Here is a 12,639-nt window from a genome sequence, read left to right on the forward strand (position 1 = left end):
TATAAGTGAGATCTTATAGTATTTGTCCATTTGAGACTGACCTATTTCACGCAGCATTAATGTTCAAGGTTCATCCATGTTGTAGCATGCATCAGGACTTCATTTCTCTTTACAGCTGCATACTATTCCATATTGTGTATATACCGTGTTTTGTTTCCTCATTTATCTGTTAATGGACATTTCAGTTGTTTCCATCTTTCAGCTATTGTGAAAAGTGCTGCAGTGAACATCGGTGTACAGGTTTCTGTTTGCGTTCCTGATCTCCACATCTAGATGAACAGCTATCATGGGTCAAGTTCTTTGCTGATCTCTTTATATAGGTTCTCTTTTAATCTTCCTAATAGCTAGGGTGACCCACTCATTCCAGCTTGCCTGGTACTCTCCTGGTTTTAGCACTGAAAACCTTGTGTCCCAGAAACCGCCAGGGAAATGGGGCTGGTTGGTCACGGTGGAGTCAGCTTCCCAGAGAAGCAGGTAGAGATACCAGGCAGAGGAGTCAGCGCAAGTGAGGGCTGGGCCTTCAATGGGAAAACCCACACGGGGTGTGAGCAGCGGCTGCAGACACTGTTTTGAGGGAATGCTTCAGGTATGCAAGGGACAGTAAGACTGGAAAGGAAGATGAGAGACAGGCTTGAAGCTACATTGAGAAGCTTGGTCTTTGTTCTGTGGGCAGTGGAGACATATCCATGAAACCAGATGTTAGGGAAAAGCCCAAGAACGGAGGAGACAACTGAGGGGAAACAGGCTCTCAGGAGAGGCTAGCCAATGGGAAATTCTACACAGAAAGCTCTGTCTATCAACAGTTAGCAACTCAGGAGCTTTGGATGATTTGCCTAAGGAATGAATGGACACCAACAAGGTGAGGCCCAGGAGACTCTGAGAGACAGTCTCTTAGGAGACATTGTTGGGAGGAAGAGGTGTCATTCGGCTAGCACAGGCTTCCTTCGCCCTCAGCCTTCAGCCCAGCTGAGGGATGAGATTACAGCCCCTGGAAGAGTGTTAACCGAAGCCTTGCTGTCAGCAGAAGCCAGGAGAGGTCAGTGGAAGGAAGGAAGCCTGTGCTAGAGTGAGGCAGCGCCATGCAGCTTCTGGAGTCAGCCAGGCCTGGATTTTCCTGCTATGTCCATCACTTAATAGCCACCAACCCTGGGCAACCTTCCCTCACTGAGCTTCAGGTTCTTCATCTAAAACGTGGTGATAAAAATGCTAGCTGTTTTCAGTTACCATAAGGAGTAAATGAAGGATGCAGGAAGAGTACTTCTTCCAGAGCCTCTTAGTTACTGGTGGTCACAATGGCCTTGTTATTGCTGTTATTACTATGATTAGTTTTCCAATTACTAATAGTATTAGTCATATGAATAAGTAATATCACTACTAATATCACTATTACTGTATGTTTATGCAAATAATGCACAACTACATTTTTTTGCCAACCACGCCCTCCCCCCGCCCAGGTATTTTTGTAAGTGCTAGGTTAATTTTTTTTTACAGCAACATCTAAAAAATTAGCATGTTGTTGTTGTTGGCCATGAAGTCGATTCTGACTCATAGCAACCCTATAGGACGGGGTAGAACTGTTCCATAAGGTTTCCAAGGAGTAAATAGCTGGTAGATTTGAACTGCCAACCTTTTGGTTAGCAGCCTGAGCTCTTAACCACATCACCACCAGGGCATTGCTCTTATGAAAATAGCTCGCATGGGGAGGATGTGTTATTTGCATAAAAATACAGTATGACTATTGTTAATAGCATATTAATAATAGTATATTATTATATTAGTAATATATTGCTATACTACTAATAGCATTACTGTTATTATTATTGTATTATTACTCTTGTTACTATGACAATTGTAACTCTTACTACTGAGAACAGTAAGAGTACTACTCTTACCACGAAGCATGAACAAGGGGCATTGCTGTTGGTTTAGGTCATATGGGTACATTGACATCCATTATCTCATTCCACATTCCCAGTGATCCTTGAGTCAGGCACCATTATTCCTGTTTGACAGATAATGAAACTGGGGCGTGGAGAATTTAAAGCATGTTTCATGGTGCCCATAGAAAATGATACTGCATTTATGTCACCCTTGGGTAAAAAACAAGACACTTGGAGCTGTCCTGGGGACTGAGGGCTCAACATCTTAGCACATTTAGATTCATGAATGGCATTGCTGGGAGCCCTAGGCTGGGAACACCAGGGTAACGGAGGCCATCTCCTCTGGCTTTGAATGTTGGAAGGTTGACCAGTGCCTTGTAGGCCAAGCACATTGTCCTGGAGCAAAGTCCCAGCACTCAGCTAACAAGGCTTGTCCATTTTCCTCCAGGTGTTAGAGGAGTCCAAATGCCTCGTTCGGAGCTTCCTAAAATCAGTGCTTGAGGACGTGAATGAGAAGGAATGCCTCATGCTCAAGCAACTCTGGAGTTCCTCCAAAGGCCTGGACTCTTTGTTCAGCTACCTGCAGGACAAGATTTACGAGGTCTGAAGGGCCCTGGCTCACCTGCCCCAGCGCTGAAGGGCGCCTGACTTCCAGCTTTCCCTGTGTTTCAGAAATCGGAGCACAGCGTATGCCCTGGCCGAGAAGCTTGTTAAGATGTCTTTTTGTACCTAAGGTTGTGTGCATATCTTGTGTCCTTTGGTTGCTCCTCATCGGTTTGATTTTGTGTAACAGATGGGAAACACAGAATACTTGGCCTCCCCCAGCGTCCCCATTCCACTGGCCAGAGAGCTATTGAGGACTGCTACTTCCCAGGCTCTGCCAGGCACCCCTATCTTTTCCCCACTTGCTGAAATGCACCATCTTGGTCCAGGAAGGGGGAGACCAACGTCCCCCATCCTTCTGACTCAGGCTGTGTCTACACAGTGCCTCTGATTGGGAGACCTGGCCATCGTGGCTCTCTGTGGCTAAGTGCAGATTGGGTGACAGGGGACGGTTCATCTTAGGGAATTTCCAGACTGGTGAACAAAATGGTTGTGTAGACCCTGCCTCAGTCTCCTTTCTGATGCAGATCTCTGTGACCTGTAGGGCTTGGTCTTAAAACCTAATTGAGTGATTTACAAACCCAGATATTGTACATTTAGAAATGTTTTTGTTAAAGATATATTTTTTAAAACAATGTAAGTGGAAATTCTGATAATTTATGTGTACTATATGTAAAGCTAGTTTTGCAAAAACATGAACTACTAGGAAAACGTTTTTCTTTAATCAGACCTATTTAATTTATTTATTTGTGTTTATATATTACAGTGTCTGTTGTTCACACAAATGTTTTTTTCGCACTGCCCTGGACCAAATCCCGTACAAGGTTCTTGCCGTTTAGTGCATTCTAGCAATGAACCCTGTAGACATAAAATTTAGGTAGATGGCAATGGAAGGGTTTCAGTGGATAAAAGGAATAACTCAGCACCAGGTCCTCTGCAGGTAAAATGTAATAATATAATACTAGCTCTTTAGGCTTGTCCTTAGGGGAAATCATGGAAGGATTTTCTCTTCACTCTGCTGCCTTTTAGGAGATAAAGGGTCCTCCCAGCTGAAATGGTACACAAACCTACAGTTCCTACTTGTTTGCTGTCAGGAAGAGGTGGGGAATAAGGCCCTGTCTGGGGACCATGTATTATCTGGAGTCAGATTGATTTGCTTGGGGAAAATGCTTGAAGTTGGACTTAGGAGTTTTTTTCTTCCGTGTGGCCAGTGATTTCTGATTTTGGCCTTCTGGGAGGAGAAGAAGAGTTCCCATTCTGCTGAGCTATCAGCTAAAAGTCTGACCCTTTCTCTCTCTAGACACCAAGACTATCCATCTTTTTTCTTGTTGTTGCTGACAAAAGGGAGCAATGGTCAGGTGTGAGGTTTCCTGCTCAGTGGCCTTGGGTTACCAGAAAACTCTGGAACTGCTATTAGACCGTCAAACTACAGTCCCTGAGTCAGCTGCAGGGAGTGAGGGGTGTTTGGTTTTGGTTTTGATTGATGAGGAGGGAGTTAAACATCGAGGATAGATTAGAGAAATGAAGGATGTTCTGCATGAGGCTTAAACACTTATCATGAGTCAAGCACCCAGAGAAAGTTAGATGCTCAAGGTGGTGGGATTTTTCCATTTCCATTGCAACCCCTGTCTTCTCAGAGGCCCTTTGCTCTTCCCTCGTTCTCTTTTCCTCTGTTAGTCATTAGCTACTCTTGTCCCCTGAGATGGTTGAATGGAACAGTCAGAGTTGGGCACAGCTCGGGGAGATGAGGCTGGCTGAGAAGAGGAAGAGTCATTGCTGCCATTACCGCTCCTTGGTCCTCTCTCCTCAACTAAAGGTGACCAGATGTCCTGGGCGTGGCAGATGGAGGGATCCATGGCCCTGAGCATTGAATTTCAAAGAACAGGTTCAGTGTCTACAGTAGAGCGAGAGACATGATCCCTTAAACGGTGACTAAAGTTTATTTGGACTCTTGATCCTTAAGATGCTCTTGGTTTCCTCTGTAGGAAACTTTCCTACTTGAGTTTCTCTGTGACTTCATGAGGGTCAAGGAGGAGAGGAAGTGTCTCCCGTCTCCTCCAGCCTGTGCCATCTTGGCCATGGGAGGCAGAAAGGAACAGCCATCTTGTCTGAATCCAGGCAGAGGAAGATGGAATTGAAGTCCTGGTTACCCTCCCCTTCGTCTATTTGGGTCCTCTATAGGGAATACTACAGGGAAACACCTGCTTTTGCCCAAATGCCTATTGTCACATGCCCACTTTGAGAAAGCCGGTGTATGCTTTCCTAAAGCCCTCAGATAAACCTTTATTCTCATGTATTGTGACAGATAATCTCTTCACCATCACCAAATCCTCTAAAGAAAGAGCCTCTTGCTTTCTGTTTAGCTTCTGATCGGAGACAGCTATAATCAACATCTATAGAAGTAGTGTCTGGATTCTTACTGGACATGGAAGAGGATGTTGGAAATTCCTTTTAATCCATATCCACCTTTGTTCCCTGCTGAAAGAGCCAGGAGTGGTTTAGCTTTGGACGCACCACCAAATCCAAAATTCTAAACGTTTTCCTGCTCTCTGATGACTGAAGTAGTGTGGAAGCATTTCTAGGTGGAATCCATGTTAATTTATAGGTTCTGAATGTAACAGGAAGTTTTTTAAAAGACAGTCTGTATTTTGGTTATTTCTATGCAGTCTGTTCAATAAGGATGTTTTACCAGTTTGGCAAAAGTTAAGTCTGTTTTCTATAGGGTAGGCTGAACCACTGAGTTTTTCAATTTTCAGATACTTGTTCTGATAATGTATAGATGAAATTTGCTTATTGCAAATTGACCCAAGACCAGATTTGTTGTTGTGTAGGGACTTATCCTAATAGGTTTCTTGGGACAATGCTCAAACTTTCATTTTTCTGTTTTCTACCCTAGTGCCCTCTGTCCTTCGATCGGATCCATTCTTCTCTTTCTCTCAAATGCTTTGCCTTCAACCCATGCTATGTCTGTCACACCCTAGAGCTGGGCAGGCCTGTGAGGAGTTGTGGCTGGTCCCACAGTTTCCTTTGGGGGTGGAAGAATGGCTGTGGGTGGGGAGTAAAGGGCATCTCTTTAGTCAAGGAAGCTTTTCCAGGCAACCTGCTCTTTGCCACCCTATTAGCTGTGTGTTGGAACTCACTCTCTTTCTCTCCCCCAGCCGCTAACAATGCTTAGCTCCTGTGTCTTATAGTGGAACCATTTGAGTTAACAGCCCCATTCTAAGAGGACTTTGTGCAGGACTTGGCCAACGTGATCTGACTTCCTTCACCATTTGGAAGCCACAGCCTACTGCCAATGCACCACATGTCCCTCCCTGTTTTAAAATAATGCCTTTGAGTAAAAACTATCAAAATTACCTACTAAGAATTGAATAGCTGTGAGAAGGTAGCAGGGAATTGATTTAAAATATTATTCTCATTTGGGATAGATTAAGCTAGGAAATGTTCTCTCTGAAGCATGAAAATATGTTTTCCCATATGAAGTTTAATATGCAGATGGAAAAATAATAATCAAATTGGACTTTGAACAAGGCGACTATCTCTCTGAATATCCACATTTAAACATAGCCGTGAGTGAATGCTGAATTGCATTTTTCATTATTAATTGTTAGTTTAAAAAGATTTGTAAACTTTTTTAATTTAAAATTTAGTCACATTCATGCAATTTTACAATCGAGTTTCTGTGGGAAATTTTTTAACAGAGAAACAAATAGGAACACCTTCAAACCTTCCTAATTGAATATTTAAAATGCAGAATTGCTTCTCTTCTGTGTTTCTGTATTCAGATACTTAGATCTGTTGTATATATTAGTCTAGATACTCTCACTAATATACACAGTATTTAAGACTCTAAATGAGATTTCTTAAGTATTTTATTTTATTCTCTGTAAATGGTTTTGTATAATCTTTAAAAATCTACACTTTGCCTTTGTAGATACTTAAGGGAAACCATTTGGGGGTTGTCTTGCATGTATATTTTTGTTGTAGATAAGTGTTGCTTAGTTATTTCTGCAAATTTTGGTTGAAATGCTTACAGACTTTAATACAGTATATATTTTCAGAATATAAACTTTTATATTTCTGTGGTAAATTAGGATATGCGTTTTAGGCAATCTTTTCCATTCATATTACTTGTTCTTTCAAACAATAGCATACAGGTTTGGTGTCAATAGTTTTGTTTTTTTTTTACATTAGAATTTAATGCTCTTATATTGTTAGAGAGCCGGTTAATTTTTTTTCTTGAAATATTTGAGTTTGAAGCATATTTTGAAAATATGTTGAATTTGTGAATAAGCCTTACCATTAGGATCAGTAAATTTTGCAACCTTTGCAACAACATATATAATTTAAGATCTCCCTATTTATAAATTCTCACTATGTGGCAGTTGGTGAAGTTTGTGAACAGAGCCTTAAGCTTGTTGCAAAATAAAGGGTAATACGGGTTGTTTCATCCAAGCAACGTAGGCCATGTTGATAGGGCTCAATGTAGCCCATAACTCATGGCTAGTCGGAAGAGTTTGGTTGAGCTGATGGCAGCCAGGGCCAGATAGATGTCTTGGTGATTATCTTTGGCCATAAGAATGGACCAAAGACAGGTTTTCCTTAGCCACCTTTGTACTATTCACTAATTTAGACACGGTCACAGGGAGGGCTGCTGGTCCATCATTTGTTCCAAACTAATGGTATTTTCTGCTCCTGATCTCAACAGTTGACCCAGGTTCTTTGTGGGTGACTGGGAAATGTCCAGTCTGGTTGAGGTCAGCACTTATTGAGAGATGTTAACAAAGTTTACATATGAGTCTTACTGTGTAGACAATCTGAAGTCGATTTCAGTTCCATGATCAGCAGCATCCCCACGTGTCCTCAGTGTCTTACCAGTGGACAATGCATGTTAAGCCATACCAAACATGAGGTTAGCAGGAGAAAGGCAAACTAGATGCAGGGCATACATATCAGCTGGACCAGTCCACCAGGGCTGTTTTAATGGAATGTGGGTCATGGAGCTGTTGACAGTGGGCCCGCTGTGTCTGGGATCTAATAAAATCAACTAGAAATTAGATTTAAATGTTTTAAAAATTATGATTCGTTTTGATTGGCCGCCATTCATTAAGTAGTCACCAATTGATTCTCTTTGCCAGCACGACAAAGATGATCTTGACACCAGGGCTATATTATAGCCAAAGTCAAGTTACATATTTGGTTCACTGCAAGTAGGTGTTCAGAAAGTCAACTTACCGACCATGAGAATGGAAGTTTGCTTCACATTTCTGCAGTGTGTGTGACAGTCAGAAAAACTGGCTTCTGATTGAGTTTCAGCTCTGGCATCTCTATGAGTTGGCCAGTAAAGACTTCACTGAGCTCAGTAAGGTGACTCTGTGAAGTTTGGAGGGTGTAGCGTTTTCCATCTACTATTTAATTTGTCCCTGTGCCATTATGTAGTCCCAGCTTAGTCAATTTGGTCATTTTCATGTTAACAGGATTGTGAAAATATTGCTTTTCATAAAACCAAGGACCAAAGAATCCCATTATTCCAACAAAGAATGAGTTCCATGGAGGGTGGGCACATCTCTACAGAGATGAGCATACTTTGTGGCACAGAGAAACTGCTCGCTTCTGCCAACCTCATGTTCCCCCTGGCTGGCCGCACAGAGGGACTAGCTGTTCCATTGAGAAGACTCTGAAAGATGAGTTTCCAAGACTGACCTCAGGTGGGTGTTTCTGCTGTGCAGTCCCAGCTTTTATCCATATCATAAAAAGTGGAGGTCTGGTGTTCCTCCAGGTTGCCTGGCCAGCGTAGCCTGCTTCATCTGAATAGGAACCTCCAGTGTGAGTTTTTCAGATATGTCTACTCTGAGCAGTGTGATCATGCAATTGCCAAATTTCCACCTCCTTTTGTTCTGCACAGACCCATTCCAACCCCTGTTTGGTGTGAGAACTTTCTTCTCTTCTCACGTCAGATAATGCTCCGTTTTCATTCATGACGAAGTTATCGATTCATTTACCGACTGACAAATGATTGATGCTGAAGAAGTTGTGTTCTATTGGTAAGGCTTATTACCAAACTTCTGATAATGAAGCAGGCTACCAAAAACTTACCCAGCTCACCCTAGGAGTGTTTGGATTTGATCATGGATGTAGCACACACACCAAAATCCACGGAGACCTTTGCAAATTAGGCTAGTCGTTTTATTTTGCCAGATTATCAGGGGAGAGTCTTTAACTAGTTCTGAATATTTGTAAGTATGAGTACTTCATAGAATTATAATGCAGGTACAGCTCACCCTTTCTCACCATGTTGTAAATATTTCCTGAGACTGGGTACAATACTGAGGGGTAATAATCTTCTGATTTATCAAATGCTGACTGTCTAGAGCAAACTGTACACTCTCTTTGTGAATGGTCCTGTAACGTGTATGAACACATTTCTGGGTGCCTTAGAAGTTGTATTTTTCATGTGTGCTAATATGCAGTATTTATACATTGTGAGAAGCTGCTTTGAATAAAAAGGTTGAAACTTCATCTCCATTTGCTTGTGTTTCTCCCTTTTGCAGCCCATACGTGAAGTTTACCAGCAGATTCTGTGGTTTCTGAACAGAGGAGTTTCTGGTACTTCTGGGTTTTGAGACTTCTGAGACTTCAAGATTGGGTCTGCTCCCTGGAGAGTGTAGACACCCCACCCATGTCTGGCTTCAGGCTTCCATTACTCAGGCAGACAGTCACTGGGGAGGAACAACTCGATGCCAGAGGACCCTAGTACTGGTGGGGTATGGGAATTGATTTTCAGCACTTAGACCTTGCATGATACCCTAGAATGATGGCTCCTTGCACCAGGGGCTCCCCTTCTAATTAGAGGTAAACCTCCACAGAGCTCTGCAATCCCAGCCGCCGTCCTTGGCTAACGACGATATTTGTCACTATGGAGTTCTGCAAGGCACTTCGCATACATGATCTCATTGATCTGATCATCACAATGTGGCTGTGTGAGAAGCACACAGATGTGGACCCCTGGCTTTGGCCTTGGAGGCATTGTCGGGGCTTTAGGACAGAGGAAAAGGTGGTCTTTCAGGGGTTGTAGCAACAGGGAATTCTGGGACAGTGATGTGCTCAAGAACATGCATCCAGCCATCCATCCATTCAACTACCCAGAGCCCCTGCTCTGTCTCAGGCAGTGTACGAGGTGCAGGGGTGCAGAGCCTACTTGGCCACAGTCCCTTCTTGTAGGAGCTTGGAGTCTAGTTAGGTGGAAAGGGGAGAAGGAGACCCTGCCATGATGCATCCTTGCAGTGTTTGAAGGGATGAGCAGCAACCACACAGTATTGGAGAGAACACCTTAACAATCACCAACACACTTGGAACCTAGGAGATGTTGCAGCATGAATTGTTTATATCCTATCGGTCACCGTTCTGCCCATGTGGGCCAACCAGGCTTGGATGGAGCTCAGGATTTGTCCACTGCTGGCTTCTCTTTCCTTTTTCTTGCCACTGTCATTGATGTCTTCATTGTCATCGGTGCCATTGTTTTGTGTGCCTCTTTGTCCTTTGTCCAAGGTCCTGACTCCATCCAAGCAGTGAAGGTCAAAGTGGAGAGTCTTTTGTTTCTAGCTTCTTATGGTCCTTCAAGTAGATTGGCCTAGGCCTTTTGGATGCTGCAGAGTGGAACATCTGTAACAAACGCTTGTTATTTTGCCATTCAGTCTCCCATAGGCTAACCGAAAGAGCTTCTCCCCAGTAGAGGGAGGAAAGGACGGTGTCAGTTTCCTACAGCTGCCAGAACAAAATGATACAAAGTGGGTGGCTTTAAAGAGCAGAAATTTGTTGCCCCACAGTTCTTGAGGCTAAAGGATTTGACTTCGATTAATGATGCAATGGTGGTGATGTCTCAACTTTCCTGATCTGTACAATGAGCATGTTGTTGTTGTTAGTTGTCGTCGAAACAAAAAAGTCAGCTCCAATTTAGGACAACCCTGTGTGTGCGGAGTAGAACTCAATAGGGGCTTCAAGGCTGTGATCTTTCAGAAACAGATTGCCAGGCCTGTCTTCCATGATGCCTCTAGGTAGGTTCGAACTGTCAACATTTTAGCTAGTAGTAGAGTGTTTGATAGTTTGTGCCACCCAGGGACTCCATGGTGGACACAATGACACCTAATGCAGATTATTATGAGGGTTGTGTGGGCTAAATGCAGAAAGTGCCCAGAAGAAGGGCTGACAAGTACTAGATGTCTCGTAAATGTTAATTCCCTGACATCCACTCCCTCTCCTTTCCCCATAAAAGCAATGCAAATCTGGGTGGAAAATGGAGGAAGAAGGGTAGGGAGTAAACCAGGAGGCAGGGAGTGTCTCTCTGCGTCTGTCTTTAGAGACTGATATCCAAGCTGGTGTAATTCAAGAAGTGCCAGGAGACCCCACCTACTTGGGAAATCCCCAAGCCAGATGGTGACTTGTAACTTAATAGCCTACTGGATTAAGGGCCTTAAAAATGATTTGTAGATGTCAGTTGGTTGGGGTCCTCAGGTCTAGCCACTGTGTGCAGAGGAACACACACCCATGCACACACTAATGGAGCACAAAGGGTGCGCCTGCTCAGGGCGGGTGGGGAAAGCTTGTTCTTCCGATTGCCCAGCTATTATTGAACTTAGAGTCCTAGGCTTTACTGGGACAGATGGTAAATGACCTGTTGCAAGGTGACAGGGGACGTGATGGGCTCTGTCTTTACGGGCACACGTGGTGTCCCAGGTTGCCACCTGTGCAGCCACCTTTGTTTAAGCTTTCACTTCCAAAGACAGACACTTGAGCTGTTCTCACAGTCCTTTGGATGGTAAAAAGCAGGGAGTGACAAAGAGGAGAAAATTCACAAGTTGTGGACCAATTCCTGGTGGAATAGATCTGTGTTGATGACTTTCTTTTTTTTTCTTTTTTAAGAAATCTTGTGGTTGTGTCTGAAGATCGTATCTACTCTTGGCCACATTTCCTGTTTGTTTGTGCAGCCTCTGTCTTCCCCTTCTGCCCCTCCCAATATCTTGCATTGTTCATCACTATGTCATCATAGCAACAGCCCTGGTATAGCAGAGAGAGCATGACGCTTAGAATCAGATAGACTTGGGTTCAAATTCCAACTCTGTCACTGTGTGACCTGTTGTGATGACATAACCCCTCTGGGCTTCAGATTCCTCTCCTAGTGTTTCTTAAGGATTTTTGAGTTTCTGTTAAGGGTAATGGAAAGATGTGGGAGTGGATAGTAGTCATGTTTGCACAACATGATAAAAGTAATTAATGTCACTAAATTGTACACATAAAAATGTTGAAATGGCAAATGTTTTGTTACATAGGTTTTTACTGTGATTAAAGAAATACATGGACATACTACTGTATTTCAGGTTAGATCCTTTTCCTTATCTATAAGCTGTTTTTAAGCCCCATGACTTTTAAAACTGAGACTCAGAGAGGTGAAGTGACTTGCCTAAGAACAGACAATGGTAAACAGTTCAGCGGGAATTCCAACTTACTTGTTTGTTTTTAAACTTTTCATTGTGAAATAATTTCAGACTTACAGAAATGTTACAAAAACAGTATCAAAAAATCCTACAGACCTTCACCCAGATCCCCCTTCCCCCAATATTAACATCGTGTATAAGCACAGCACAGTGATAAAAATCAGGAAGTTAATATTAATAACAATTTTAAACCCACTGCCGTCGAGTTGACTCCGACTCACAGCAACCCCATAGGACAGACTAGAACTGACCCCATAGGGTCTCCAAGGCTGTGACCGTCACGGAAGCAGACTGCCACATCTTCCTCTCACGGAGCGGCTGGTGGGTATGAACCACTGACCTTTCAGTGAGAAACTGAGCGCTTAACCACTGCACCACCAGGGCTCCTTAATAACAATATCACCATCTAAGTATTCAAATTTCACCGATTGCCCCATGAATGTTCTTTCTTTGGTTCAGAATTCAATCCAGGATGGCATTTAGTTATGTCTCCTTTATCTCCTTTGATCTGGAACAGATTCTTTGCCTTTCCTAGACTTTCTTGATCTTGACATTTGGAAGAGTACCAAAAAAAAAAAAAAAAAAAAAATTGCTATCGAGTTGATTGCGACTTATAGTGACCCTATAAGACAGAGTAGAACTGCCCCATAGGACTTCTAAGGAGC

General features: G+C 43.0%; 1 protein-coding gene across 2 annotated transcripts in view; it reads left to right on the forward strand.

Annotated features, from left to right (window-relative positions):
- The window catches only part of CDYL2 (chromodomain Y like 2), a 201,585-nt gene extending 189,447 nt beyond the window's left edge, over window positions 1-12,138 (forward strand). Inside the window, exon 8 of one of the 2 annotated variants that reach the window (XM_064273750.1) lies at window positions 2,329-12,138. In XM_064273750.1, coding sequence (XP_064129820.1) covers window positions 2,329-2,487 — 159 coding nt within the window. In that variant the 3' untranslated portion in view covers window positions 2,488-12,138. The remainder of the gene's footprint in view (window positions 1-2,328) is intronic. The other variant, XM_064273751.1, reaches the window with a different exon arrangement.
- The last annotated feature ends 501 nt before the right edge of the window (window positions 12,139-12,639 follow it).

The sequence above is a fragment of the Loxodonta africana genome, chromosome 21, assembly GCF_030014295.1.
Source record: "Loxodonta africana isolate mLoxAfr1 chromosome 21, mLoxAfr1.hap2, whole genome shotgun sequence".
NCBI lineage: Eukaryota > Metazoa > Chordata > Mammalia > Proboscidea > Elephantidae > Loxodonta > Loxodonta africana.